Raw genomic sequence first — 13,260 nt, 5'->3', positions numbered from 1 at the left:
TTCATCGACTATTATGGCTCAACAGTTATTACAATATTAAGGATATATATTATGTAACAATATTAATGTATTTTGATACTTTTATGAAATAACTTGTTATGAGTAAATTCTAAAAAAATAAACAATACTTAATTTCGCATGAATACTATATGTATATAAAAATAATTGTAACTGAATATTATAATGTTATAAAAATATTATTAGGTATAATACATTAATACATTAAAAATCAAATATTTTTATTTTCATAATAGAATACTGTTCATTCTCATTGAAGTCTAATAAATCCAAAAAACTAGTTCTTCTCGTGTCCTCGACTTCGCTCATAATAATATTAGTAGGGGAAGATATTTTTAAAAATGATACAACTGAATCATCAGTCTTTTCATAATACTTACACTATTGTTAATAATTTAATATAGTATAGGGTGATTTTTTTATCATGAATTAGCAAAATATTTTTCCGAATATATCGATAAATAAAATCAAATTAAGAAATAGTAGATTCCAAGTTACAAAAATTTAAAGTTTAGGTGACGCATTTACCCCGCAAAATGTTGGTACACTATTCCAGTCATCTAAGCTATGTGCGTATATAAGTATACATGTATGTATGTATATGTAAATGGATGGATGGATGGATGGGTGGATTTAAATAGGTATAAGTAGGTAAATAGGTATGATCGTATGTATATGTATAGATCAACTAGACTTTTATCGTTTATTTAATTTGGCTTTTTTTATTAACTCTGATTCGTTAAGTACTTCATCGGAGTCAATTAAATAAAAATATAATATTACTATTATAAGTATAAAATATTAAAATCTAAATTCCAAAGTGTTATACAGCGTTTATTTTTTTTTAATTAAAAAAAATTAAGAAACGTTTTGACTCTTTAATGCAATAACCAAAGTTAAACAAATTATAAAAAAACAAATTATAAAAAATAAATTACACTTTGGATCTTATGAACTAAAATATATAAAAATAATTTTAACTGAATATTATACTGTATCCTCAACGATATAAGCAGCGATGAGTTATGCTGTACTTGCGGTACCTAGGTACCCACCTCACAATTTTTCGATAAATAACTGCTAGGTGATTGGATAAAGGCACTCGCCAATAATTAATGAGACGTGAAGTGTTGTTTACGATTCTTAACTGTTTTCGACACTTTTTTTATACTTTTATTACTATTGGTATTCGGTCATGGATACACAAGACTTGTCATCATTAATATAAATTATGATTCATGTTATTATATATTATAGTACAACACCTATAATCTATGTCATTAATTCAACAAAATTAGTTAATGAAATTAGATTTGTTAAAAATTTCAAGTTTGAGTAAATTTAAAGGAAACGTATAAATTAACCAACGAAATAATTTAAAAACTCGTTTCGTTATTTATAAATGTTTGAATAAAAATAATTCCGACACAAACATAAAATAAACAACAATATTTAATAAAATATTGTTTTTTAGAAATGTTTAGCAATTAATAATTTAATTATTTAGCTGCTCACTATTATACTCATTTTTATTAGTTATACAAAAATATATTTTTAACTCTTAAAATATAATGAATCATTAGATTATGGTTATATATTTCAATAAAATAATATAAAAATTAATAAAACAATACAATAATAATATTAAATCTAACTACTAAATTGTATTTTAACGTAAATTCAAAAAAATTTTGAAGTATTTTGATTGTTTAGTGAAATAACTTAAGTTATACGAAAATTCTAAAACAATATATATAACTTTATATTCCATAAACTATAAATATAAATAAATTCAAATGAGCACTATAATATTATTGTTAAGTAATATGTACAAGTACATTATAAAAAAAATCAAATATCTTTATTTTCATGGTGAGAATACTGAGAATAGTGTTCATTCTCGTTGAAGTCTAATGAATACCAAAAACTAGTTCTTCCCATGCCCTCGACTTCGTTTATAGTAATATTAGTAGGGGACGATATTTTTAAAAATGATATAGCCGAATGATCAGGGCTTTTGCTCACAGGACTCCATTTGATAGAGCTAATTCCAGTTGATGGTATTCTATTTCAAACATAATTATTCCTTGATAAATTGAATCCACAAAGACATAATAAAATATTACCCTTTAAAAGCAAATGATGTCCAAATATCAACTATAATTGGCACTAATGATTTATCCAATTCTGAGTCTTCAACGTTTACATATACGTTTTTTAATGCGTAACCCGTGTCATCTGCATGACTAGCTCCTAAAAATAACAATATTGTATAAACAATTATTTGTATTATAATGCTATGATAAAGTATAAAAAACTTTGTTGAGGTGAATATGAAATATAATTTCAAATTGATTTAGAAGAGTAAGTTTATTTATATTTAATTTAAAATTTTTGAATTATTAGGTAACTATTATTAATTTTTTTTATATTATTTGGAAAAAAATATGTTAATCATTATTGATAGGTTCATTGTTATCATTAAGGTAGAAGATTTGTGGATAAGTTTATTATTTTCAGCTTGCTATAAAATATAGCTTCATTATTGCAAAGTTTGAATAAAAAATCTTTCCATACTATTTAATTCAATAATTATATTATTTTGTATTTTTATTTAGGCCTTTGTGTCATTTTTTTCATTAATTATTATTGTTTTTATATTTTTTAAAAATGTATCATTAATTAAAACTTTTTATACGTACTTTATGAACTTTTTTTTATATATTTAATTTTACCTTTATAAATATTTTACACATTCTGTGCCTACACACACGTTACGGTCGAATTAAATAAATATGTTTAATTCTAAAATTTTAGACTTTAATGTTTTTTTAATTGTGATCCTGAATTATTTTTTCAGTGAATTTTATACTGAATATTTTTGATGATAAATAAATGTCATGCATTTTTAAGGTTTCGTAGTGAACTTTTCGAGATTTTTTGAGCTATTTATACTGTATTTTTGAGATTTGAGATTCTGAGCGGAGCAAGTAATGTATTGATTTCACCATGATGTGTGTGTATTTTTTTTTTATCTGTCATCACGTATTGGGGCAGTAAAAGTGCTTCAGTTTTTGACTTCAATATACCTCGTTCGATCAGAAATTGAATCTAGTTGGTACTTTGGGGGGTCAAAAGTAAAATATTCTCAATACTTTTCTAAATAATCGGGATAAACAAACTAAAAATTAAGGAAAAAGCGGGAATTTTTACGCACAATCAGTTTTCGACAAAATCGATTTAGGTTTTTGATGCAACTTTAAAACAAATGACCATAGATACATGAGCGTTTGAAATTTAAATTTTTACAATATTGGGTTTTCACTAGATTTCTCATTTAATTATTTTCTTATTTTGGTGTAACTCTAAAACAAATGACCACAGATACTTGAAACTTTCACTGAAGGTTTATGTAGTAAATTACTATATTTGATAAAATTTTCAAAATTTTCAAAATATTTTGATTTGTTTTGAGCTGTTATAATAAATTGACATTTTAATTTTTCAAGTTTTTTTTCTATAAATATAGATTAAAATGTATTTGTTGGGTAGAAAAGCTTGAAAATTTAATTCAAGACACCTAACATATTATTTCAATAGCAGTTGAAAAATATTAAAAATACATATGCACGATTTTTTTTTTATAAGCTTTAAAGTTCAAATTTTGACTAAATACGTAAAAATTACGGCAATGTTCAAATTATCTTAGATCGAAATTCATAAAAGTTTTTCTTTTTAAATCTAAGATTTGAAAATTAAATACAAGGCTCCTAACATATTTTTACAATAGCAGTTGAAAAATAAATTGAAATACATAGTCACAATTTTTTTTATAAGCATTCAAAGTTTAAATTTTGAAAACATACGTAAAAATCACGAAAATTCACAAATTATTTTATGTTAGAAATTGATAAAAAAATTTCATTTTAAATCGAAGATTTGAAAATTATTAATTATCTATAATAAATCCTAGACAGATAAACCGTCTCCGCTCAGAATCGTTTTTCGTATGCAATGATATAATATCATTGGATTCAAATTCAATTCCATCCATTACAGTAACCTACTTATAACCAATACTGTACAGCAGAGCGATATCCACGACTTCTCCGATTTTCAGGTTTATAGCGCATTGAATTCACAACCTAATTTTTATAAACCATAAATGTGCATGCCACAAGGGTTTGCATAAAAAAATTTGCAGCCCCCCCACCCAAACTTTAAACTCAATTCGTGCTAATATTATTACCATAATTTTCGTTGGATTGAGCGAAATGTTCCGAAAGACTGTGGCTACCACGGTACCCGAATTGATATAAATATACAGAAGATTTATATAGTTGCGCATGCATTTTAACGGCTTTTATAATATCAACTACAAACAGGCGATCGCTTATCATCTGAAAATTATATACAATTATGAATTATATGACGATTAACGAACAATATTTCAAATGCAATACTTGAATGAACTGTTCTGTATTTCCTTTAAGCAATTTTTTACTGCCAATATATTCTTCTCTGATAAGTTCTGACACGTTGTCGATTTTATCTTGAGGTATTGTGTAGTTATAATCCAGTATGTGCGGCATGACTTTGTTCCAATTTTCGTCAATATACTTCAACAACTCAGGGTTATTAATAAATTCTAAAAAAACAATACATAATACATGTTTTACTCACGTGTACCTAAAAACAACTATAACATCAGTAAATTCTAATATAGGTACCAGATCCCGGGTAGAGACCCTCATGAGTGGCAACACTGGACAACCACGGTACATCAGTCGCTAGGCCTTTGGCAATTATATTATAGGGCAGATCACTTATAAAAGCATTTTCACTAGGTAACTCGACAATCGGTCCGAAAGGAGAATATGGATTGTACAAGAATGGCTAAAAATTCCATAGCGATCGCATTTAAATAATACAAATATATGTAAACATTTAAAAACAAACAACGCTAAGACTCGAATGTGCTACTTACATGAAATATTTTTACTGCTTCTACGATGTGCAAAGCTGGCCTTGTCATCAAACATTCAACCAATTCTTTCGACGGACGAGTAGGACAACCTAGGTAAGCGCCGACTGCTGCCGACTTATCCGGTACATTTTCAGCTATTGTCCAAGGGCACAAAGCCGTTCCGCTCTGAGAGAATACTTTTTGAAACAGTCCTATATAATATGATATTTGATTTATGTTATTTTACATCAAGTACATTAATCGCAGAGAATTATTTCACATGACTGGTTTAGACACTTTGACATAATGCTCATGAATCGATATAGTCATGTGGCTGATATATAGTGTATATATAATATCGTATATATAATATATATATATATATATAGTCATATTATAGTGTGAAACATATATATATTATATATATTTATGTACGATCGCCAACCACAGGCCGGGACCAGAGAGCAGGAGTGCCGACAGTGCCATGAATTTGTATACATTAATAATAAAGTATTCGTTTAGTATGTGATCCGAGCAAAAATTGAGTTAAAAATGTGACCTATCAAAACGTTTATCTGCCAAAATATTATATATACCTACGAACAACGCGTACAGCCACACCGATCTATTAGATACATTAAAAAAAATATTTTTAAGTGATATACAAAAAGTGTATTGCTAAATATTTTTTTAAATAAAATATTTGTATGATAATTTTTGAATAATTTTGACATATCACTATAAGAGGTATATTAATTATTATTAAATAATATACTAAGGTATATAAGGTATATTAAATAAGCCTAATTTTTTTTTTTTTTTACTGATTTTGATTTAATGTAATCTACTTGTATTATTTTATATTTGTACCTATTAATTATATTAATCATTATATAAAAAAAAACAGACCGTATCGCTCTGATGAAGTGGTTACTGGTGTACAAAATAATAATCATTAATTAATATAACATAATTAAGAGTACCAGTCACAGTGAGAGATAAAATATATTTGGCTAACAAAAAAAAATTATTATCAAAAACATGACGTGTTCGTGTTCCGCCTCAAAGGCACCCCAGCAAAGCGATGTTTACTCCCATGATGTCAACAGACGGAAAAAAAAGAAGTGACGCCAGTGACGGCGTGGGCCATCGATGTATGTCGGGTTGTATCCTAGCCCAAAAAATCGAAAAGCGACGGAGGGAGTCTTGTGAGTGCAGTTGCTACATTATTTAAAAATATAATTAGTCAATACTCTTGGAGCATAAACAAAAGTATGATGATACGTGGATTCGAAGAGACCTTATTATACCTAGACCACAAGTACAAGGAGAGGAGCTTTTGGTGGTGGGGTCATCTATCAGTGAAGAGCTGAGACCCACGGGACAAATTGCCTCATCACATGTCATTATCGAAAGGTGCCTGTTTATATAATAATGTAATATAGTAATATTTTAATGTGGTTTCATTTGAATCAGACGCCACAAGGTACAATAATAATAAAAACTATATAGCAATGTCTAACCTTTAGACAATGGTGACAACATATGAAAATGAACACTGGCACCTCCAGCCGACATTCCACTAATTGTAATATTCTCCGGATCGCCTCCAAAATACTTTATATTTCTTTTCACCCATTTTAATGCTTTTACTTGATCTTTTAAACCATTATTGCCAGGCACAATGGAATCTCCAGTACTAAAAAATCCTATATAACGTATATCATGTCTTAGATACATTGAATAGGCATAATATTAAACGTGTAAACACAAATATAATTTGAATATTATTACTATTATTAATATTAATGAGTTATTATAGAAACATGATGTAATAGGTTTAAGTAGTGTAACAACACTACCTAATCCTTATATATTATACAAACACAATATATTAAATAACCTTGAATTTAATAAATTGAAGGTTGCATTGCCGAGGTTAACCATACACAATTTTATTAAAATCTATGAAAAATATTTTGTATTAAATTCAAATTACTTAAATGGGAAAAAATATATGTATCTACACTTGTTATAGAATACCTATAAGCGAAGGGAAAGTATGGATTTTACAATTTGCAATTTGAAATTCCCAGTAGTTTTCAAAAGCACCAAGAAAAGCGAAAATAAAATTAAGGGAAAACGGGGATTTTTACGTAATATCGGTTTTCGACAAAACCAATTTTGTTTGGTTTTTTTTTTAAACTAATGTTGTTATAAATTTTTTTGCTCAGTTAAAAAACTTTAAAATGTAATATATGTTATCCTTATTACTTTTTGTTTTTTTATTGTAAACAAATTAAACAAATTTAATATAAGTCATATAACATATGACATAGGTTATTGTACCTATGACGGACAATCATCGCTTTGAATCGTTTTTCGTATAAGAATAATAATTTTATAACATTGAATTCAAATTTAACACGTCCATAATAAACATATAGCAACTCTCTTCATCAGAGGTTTCCAAACTGCGAGTCACGACCCAAAAGTGGGTTATTTTTATATTTTTGGTGAGTCGCATTAAGCTTTGGAATATTTATATATTTAAAAAATGTTAAATATTTAATATACAATTATTTGATAATATATAAATATAAAAATAAAAGATTATATTATATTATATTATAACATGAATAACTTAAAATAAATATGATACAGTATTTTCCATGTAACTAAATCTTATAGAATGTGTATGTACAATGTATCTACATATAGATGTTTGAATTTGGTTTTGTTATATTATTTATCATTATCCACGACGATCACAAGTGTACCTACTATAGTGACATGTCATAATTACGCTGCTGGACTAAAATATATCGCAATAATAGTGATTAATAATCACTGATTATCAATAAAATTTAAAAATACTATTAGGAAATTGTGAGTCATCAATATTTGAACATTTTCCAAAATAGGTCCTACCGTGAAAAGCATGGAAAACACTGCTCTAGATACCTAATGTATACAACAAAACACCCACTTACCCCCATTTTTTATTTTTATTGTCTTTACTATAGGTTTGATTTGCTTAAAACAGGTTTTGCTTGTTTAAGTGGTAAGGTTAGGGTTGGAGATAGCTAATAATTAGCTTACGAAAGATTAAATTAGAGACTTAAATGAACAGTTGTTATTTTAAAATATATTCACTTTAAGGTAATTTGTTAATTTTTTTTTTTTTTAATATATAAAATCATAAGTAGGTACCTATTATTTGTGTATTCTAAGAATTACATATTTATGTAATGAAAAATATATATCACCTAATGGACCAAGCCGGTAGTTAAACGTAACGAGTATTATATCTTTGTCCAAAATGTAATCAGGCTGGTATACAGATCCGTAAAGGAACATGAAGGCACCTCCATGAATAAAAACCAATACATTAAAAAGTTTATTACTCTTTCCTCTTACCGGAAGCTATAGGTTATAAATTAAAACAATAATTATTTGAAATTAAAATAAACATATTCGAATCACTAACTGTTGGTGTGTATACGTTCGCATAAAGACAATCCTCGTCTCCTTGGATTAAATAACTCGAATGGTCGTATTGAATACATTTACTACCCGGAGATGATGCATTCCATACTCCTAGCCAAGGTTTTATTGGCTGTGCTTCCTATAATATCATATTATTCATATTATGTGTGTTCTAACATTCTGTAGCTATAATACACCTTTAAAATATTACACTTTGACAATCTCACCTGAAATCTCAGCTTTCCCACTGGAGGAGTCGCATAAGGTATCCCTTGAAAACTATAAATAGTTCTTCCTTTCCATGTTTTCGATAGTATTCCAGATATGGACCCACTTTCAGTTTCTACTACTGGATACTGATGACCAGCTACCGAACAATACAAACCTGTCAATAACAAAACAATAACAAGGCACATATCGAAAAAATAGAAGAAAAAAAAATGTTAACGAAAATTGCAGTGTCGATTGACCACTGTGGTTGATGATAAACAAGATGTGTAAAACGAGAATATAATGCGATGCACCTGGTTACAATTATTACTGTATGCTTGTTCCCCACTTCTTCATAAGGAATACAAGATATGTTACAAACAGCTCGACATCCTTCAGTTAAGTGGTATAATTATAGAAATTTATTCAGAGGAGAGATATAATTTTTCTCTGATTAGGTAACTATAATTACATTTAATTTTTATAATTAAATGTAATTTATAATAATTTATCATAAATATATTGTACTGTTATGTGGTGTTGTATTGTTATTCATATTTTTTTTTTTTGTTTATACATTTAATACCTATGTTATCATATTAACTAATAGGATTTTTAATATGTTTGGATAACATTAATAAATTATATTATTACATTCTTAAACACTCAATATTGTATATTTTATACGAGAAACTATAAAATATTGCAAAAATCACATACATATCTTAAAACTTGACAATACATTTATTTAAATTAGTATTACGTAAATAAAAATAAAAATCTTTTTTCCATTAAACTATTGTTAATAAATTAACTGTTGGAGGACAAAATAGAGATGAGCTAAGTGAATCACTGCCATATACCTATATATCATAAAGAAACAAGGATTATCTCTTAATTAATAATTAAGCATTTAAATCATCTATGTTCTATAATGATGGCTTTCTCAATTTCTCATACAATTCGGGAGTAAATGGAACCCGGATTATTCTAGTTACAAATAACAAATACATTTTTATCGATATTTATAGAAAAAAAAACTAAAAAATTGAAAAATTAAAATGTTAAAAAACAGCTCAAAACAAATCAAAATGTTTTGAAAACTTTATCAAATAAAGAAAATTTCTGTATAAACATTCAGTGAAAATTTCAAGTATCTGCGGTCATTTGTTTTAAAGTTACGTCAAAAACCAAAATCGATTTTATCGAAAACTGATTGTGCGTAAAATTTCCCGTTTTCCTCTTAATTTTTAGTTTGTTTATCCCGATTATTTAGAAAAATATTAAGAATTTTTTAGACTTTTGACCCCCCAAAGTACCAACTACATTAACTTTCTGATCGAACGAGGTACTGAAGTCAAAAACTGATGCACTTTTCTGCCCCAAAACGTGACAACAGACACACACACAAAAAAAAAAACATTTCATGGTAAACTCTATACATTCGTCGCTCCGTTCAGAAACCAAAATTGGAATTTTCCAACGTTCCATACTTACATACATTAATTACTCTTGAGCTTTTATATGGTTAATAATATAAATATTAGGTATGATTAATATTATCTGCTTAGTGTGCATGCCTGCCAAAAAAAAATTCAACAATTTTACACCTGTCGTAATATTGTGGCATTCAATTATTTCATTTTATAAATAACTGTAACTTAATTTGGTTATTTATGATTTTTTTGTATTATGAAATGTATGTTTTTGCATTGATTTTTAAGGAAAATTACATATTTTCACGTAAATATCTTTATAACATCACTAGATGGACATGCGTTCTATGTATACTGATACTCACATGAGGCTCACATGTCTTGTATGGTAAATCTGAACTACATATTAACATCAGCTTTTAATGGATACCTGCCGGAGCGATATCTGCCCACAATATTATATTAAATGCATTATTTCTATAGCGACAATTTCGTTTTAACTTTAATAGGAAACATCTGTATTATTAGTTTAGATTTGTCTACAGTACTACACATATATTTATATTTGAGGAAGTCCAGTAGATTCTTGAGAGAGGGCATCGGACTAAGTGATTTCACAATTTTTATTTTTTAATTCAATTAAATCTATGTAATTATTTGTTTATCCTATACGGCTATCATAATACATATTTAATTTATTTAAAAAAGATTAACATAATAACGATCCTATTAACTACCTAAGAATTTGTATCCTAATTAATTTAATCTTATTAAATAATTTTTTCATTTTACAAACACAATGTTATCTGTAAACATTAATATTTTTTAGACTGATAGGAAATTGTGATTTGCATCTATGCCAATGGACATTTTAAATATAAGCGAATGCGATTAAATATGCTGTATTAGGTGATGTTGTAAATTTTTTTCTAATTTAATGTAATTTTTTGGTCCTCAGATATTTTTTTAAGTCTTATTCAATTTCTTTAGTTTGTGTTTTTTGTTAGCCATCTTTATTGATTTGATGTATTTAAGGTTTTTTAATACTTTCTGTCTTTCGGAAAACAATAAAGAGTTTGTTTTAGTTTCATTAACAGTTAAAACAACATGAATAAAGTCCTAATAATAAAGTTTCAAATAAGTAATTTTGAATGGATTTATCTAAAAAGAAGTATTATCTTAAATAAGCAGAAAAAAACGTTTTTATTTATAAAATATTTTATAACTGTGTTAGTTACACAAAAAAAGAACCAAAAACACTTATCTATTTAAAAAGTAGGTATTTAAAATACTCAGGTACAAGCATATTATTTGCTTTTTCTACATCACTCGGTGGATATATTATCTCGCCAACAGCATAGGAATTGTTCAAGATAAAATTAACGAATGTAGAACAACATATTATTACTGTACCTAGTTAAATATTTTATCATAATCTATAATTACACTATTTTAAATGTTTAAATATCTAACTAATATGAGTAATGAGTCTCTATAAGAATATAAAATTAATGAATCACGTTTAAAAAATATATATTTTAGATATGAATAAAACAACTATTTTAATGCCTAATTAAAAATAACTAACAGTGTTATAAAATGTATAGTCAACCATGAAATAAACAATATTATACATAAAATACTAATTAGAATGTAGAATAAACCACTAGACACAGTATAATAGAACAATTTATTGAATCATAGAAATATACGTTGTAATAATTATATATCAAAAATCAAAATGCTCAATGATTTCCTCAGTACTTTATCTAGTATTAAAAATTCGAAATCGATAAGCATTGGGACCGCAAAACCCATCTTTAGTTAATTTCTTAAACATTCAACATTTAACAACTTTATCTTATCGATCTAACCTTTATATTCATCCTTAATTTGGTTTTTATTTTTTATTTTTTTATAGGTATACTATAGCTAGATATAAGCCAGTAATCATTGGAGTTGTTAAAATTAATATAAATTTTACAATATAAAATAATATATCATATAATGCCTATACCCATGTACCGCAGATACAAAATGAATTCTGTCTTATTAGTACCATGATGGTGAAGAATACGAGGTAAAACCTCGTTTTGTTTGACTTATACTTATATAAGTATTCATACGAATAGGTACCACACTTTTGCAATAGCCATTTCCATTTTCATAATAATGGAAAAGTGTTGGAAATATAAATTGTTGACGTCTGATAGTTGTATTAGGTTGATAACGGTTTGTTTCGTAAGTGGTTTGATTAGGGAAAACGTCACTTGCTTGCTTACTATATAATGTTATATAACGTGATATTATAACGATTAACGATTTATGATTACTATATTATCATTTAAAAATTTATCACATCAGAAACCTTCCGCTTTGACATCTGTAAAAATAGGCTGAGTAAAGCAACAAAATAATGTATATTTCACTAGCATTGGCATAAAAAAAAGCATATCATGATGGTAATCTGCACGAAAAACAACAGGGCTTATACAGATTAAATGGGGGAACTCGGCTTTGATTTAATTTATATTAAGCACCTAGTACTTACTACCTACCAAACTGAACTTTCACGGCTATCTATTAATTTTTTTATTTTTTGAACTCACGTCTCGATCGTGTCACTGGATTGTGTTATACCGCACATATGCCGCCGTTGGTATTTATAATAAATGGGCCCACGACTACCACAGACCACGAGGTAACCATTGGCATTGGAATAATACCTAATTTACAATTTTCAATGTAGGTAGGTTAGCCTATTCGTCGTACCCTGTTCGTGATTATAATATTATTCGCACGTTTACTTATAGCTTATATAGGTATACTTAGTACCCGAGGAGGGTGTCGGTGACTCGGCTTGTTTTATTAACTTAATCATGCGCCGTATACGTATTACATAGGTATTATTAATATCAAAGCTGCGGCTTGCGACCGCGTGAAACGAGTGACTCGTTTCAAACGACTGAGCTGAGCGACGGAACGAATGATTTACGATGGTCGATGGCGTAACGAGCGACAGCCTCGGGGGGGGGGGGGGGGGGGGGAGACAATGACTCGGTTGTTGATACGAAACAATTCTCTCGTTGATAAGCGATAAACCTCAACTTGGTTTAAGTACAATTTATTATTATTATTCTA

General features: G+C 27.6%; 1 protein-coding gene across 3 annotated transcripts; it reads right to left on the bottom strand.

The window, feature by feature from the left end:
• Positions 1-1,756: 1,756 nt before the first annotated feature.
• LOC107168950 (venom carboxylesterase-6-like) lies at positions 1,757-13,104 on the bottom strand. 3 transcript variants are annotated; one of them, XM_089225879.1, is made up of 11 exons: positions 12,955-13,100; positions 8,701-8,858; positions 8,475-8,612; positions 8,254-8,410; positions 6,508-6,693; positions 5,006-5,196; positions 4,749-4,914; positions 4,482-4,666; positions 4,268-4,418; positions 2,145-2,271; positions 1,757-2,083 (listed from the first exon to the last, which is right to left on the bottom strand). In XM_089225879.1, the coding sequence occupies exons 1-11, from the start codon at positions 12,998-13,000 to the stop codon at positions 1,870-1,872; spliced, it is 1,719 nt and encodes a 572-aa protein (XP_089082005.1). In that variant the 5' UTR covers positions 13,001-13,100; the 3' UTR covers positions 1,757-1,869. The 3 variants fall into 3 exon arrangements, with proteins under 3 accessions (XP_089082005.1, XP_089082006.1, XP_015373999.2); XM_089225880.1 differs by lacking the exon at positions 6,508-6,693 and having other exon boundaries at positions 12,955-13,104; XM_015518513.2 differs by lacking the exon at positions 12,955-13,100 and having other exon boundaries at positions 8,701-9,079.
• Positions 13,105-13,260: the final 156 nt, after the last annotated feature.

The sequence above is a fragment of the Diuraphis noxia genome, unplaced genomic scaffold (assembly GCF_037042655.1).
Source record: "Diuraphis noxia isolate RWA-SAM2 unplaced genomic scaffold, SU_Dnox_SAM2 contig0004, whole genome shotgun sequence".
Taxonomy (NCBI): domain Eukaryota; kingdom Metazoa; phylum Arthropoda; class Insecta; order Hemiptera; family Aphididae; genus Diuraphis; species Diuraphis noxia.
This window is presented reverse-complemented; position numbering and strand designations above follow the sequence as displayed.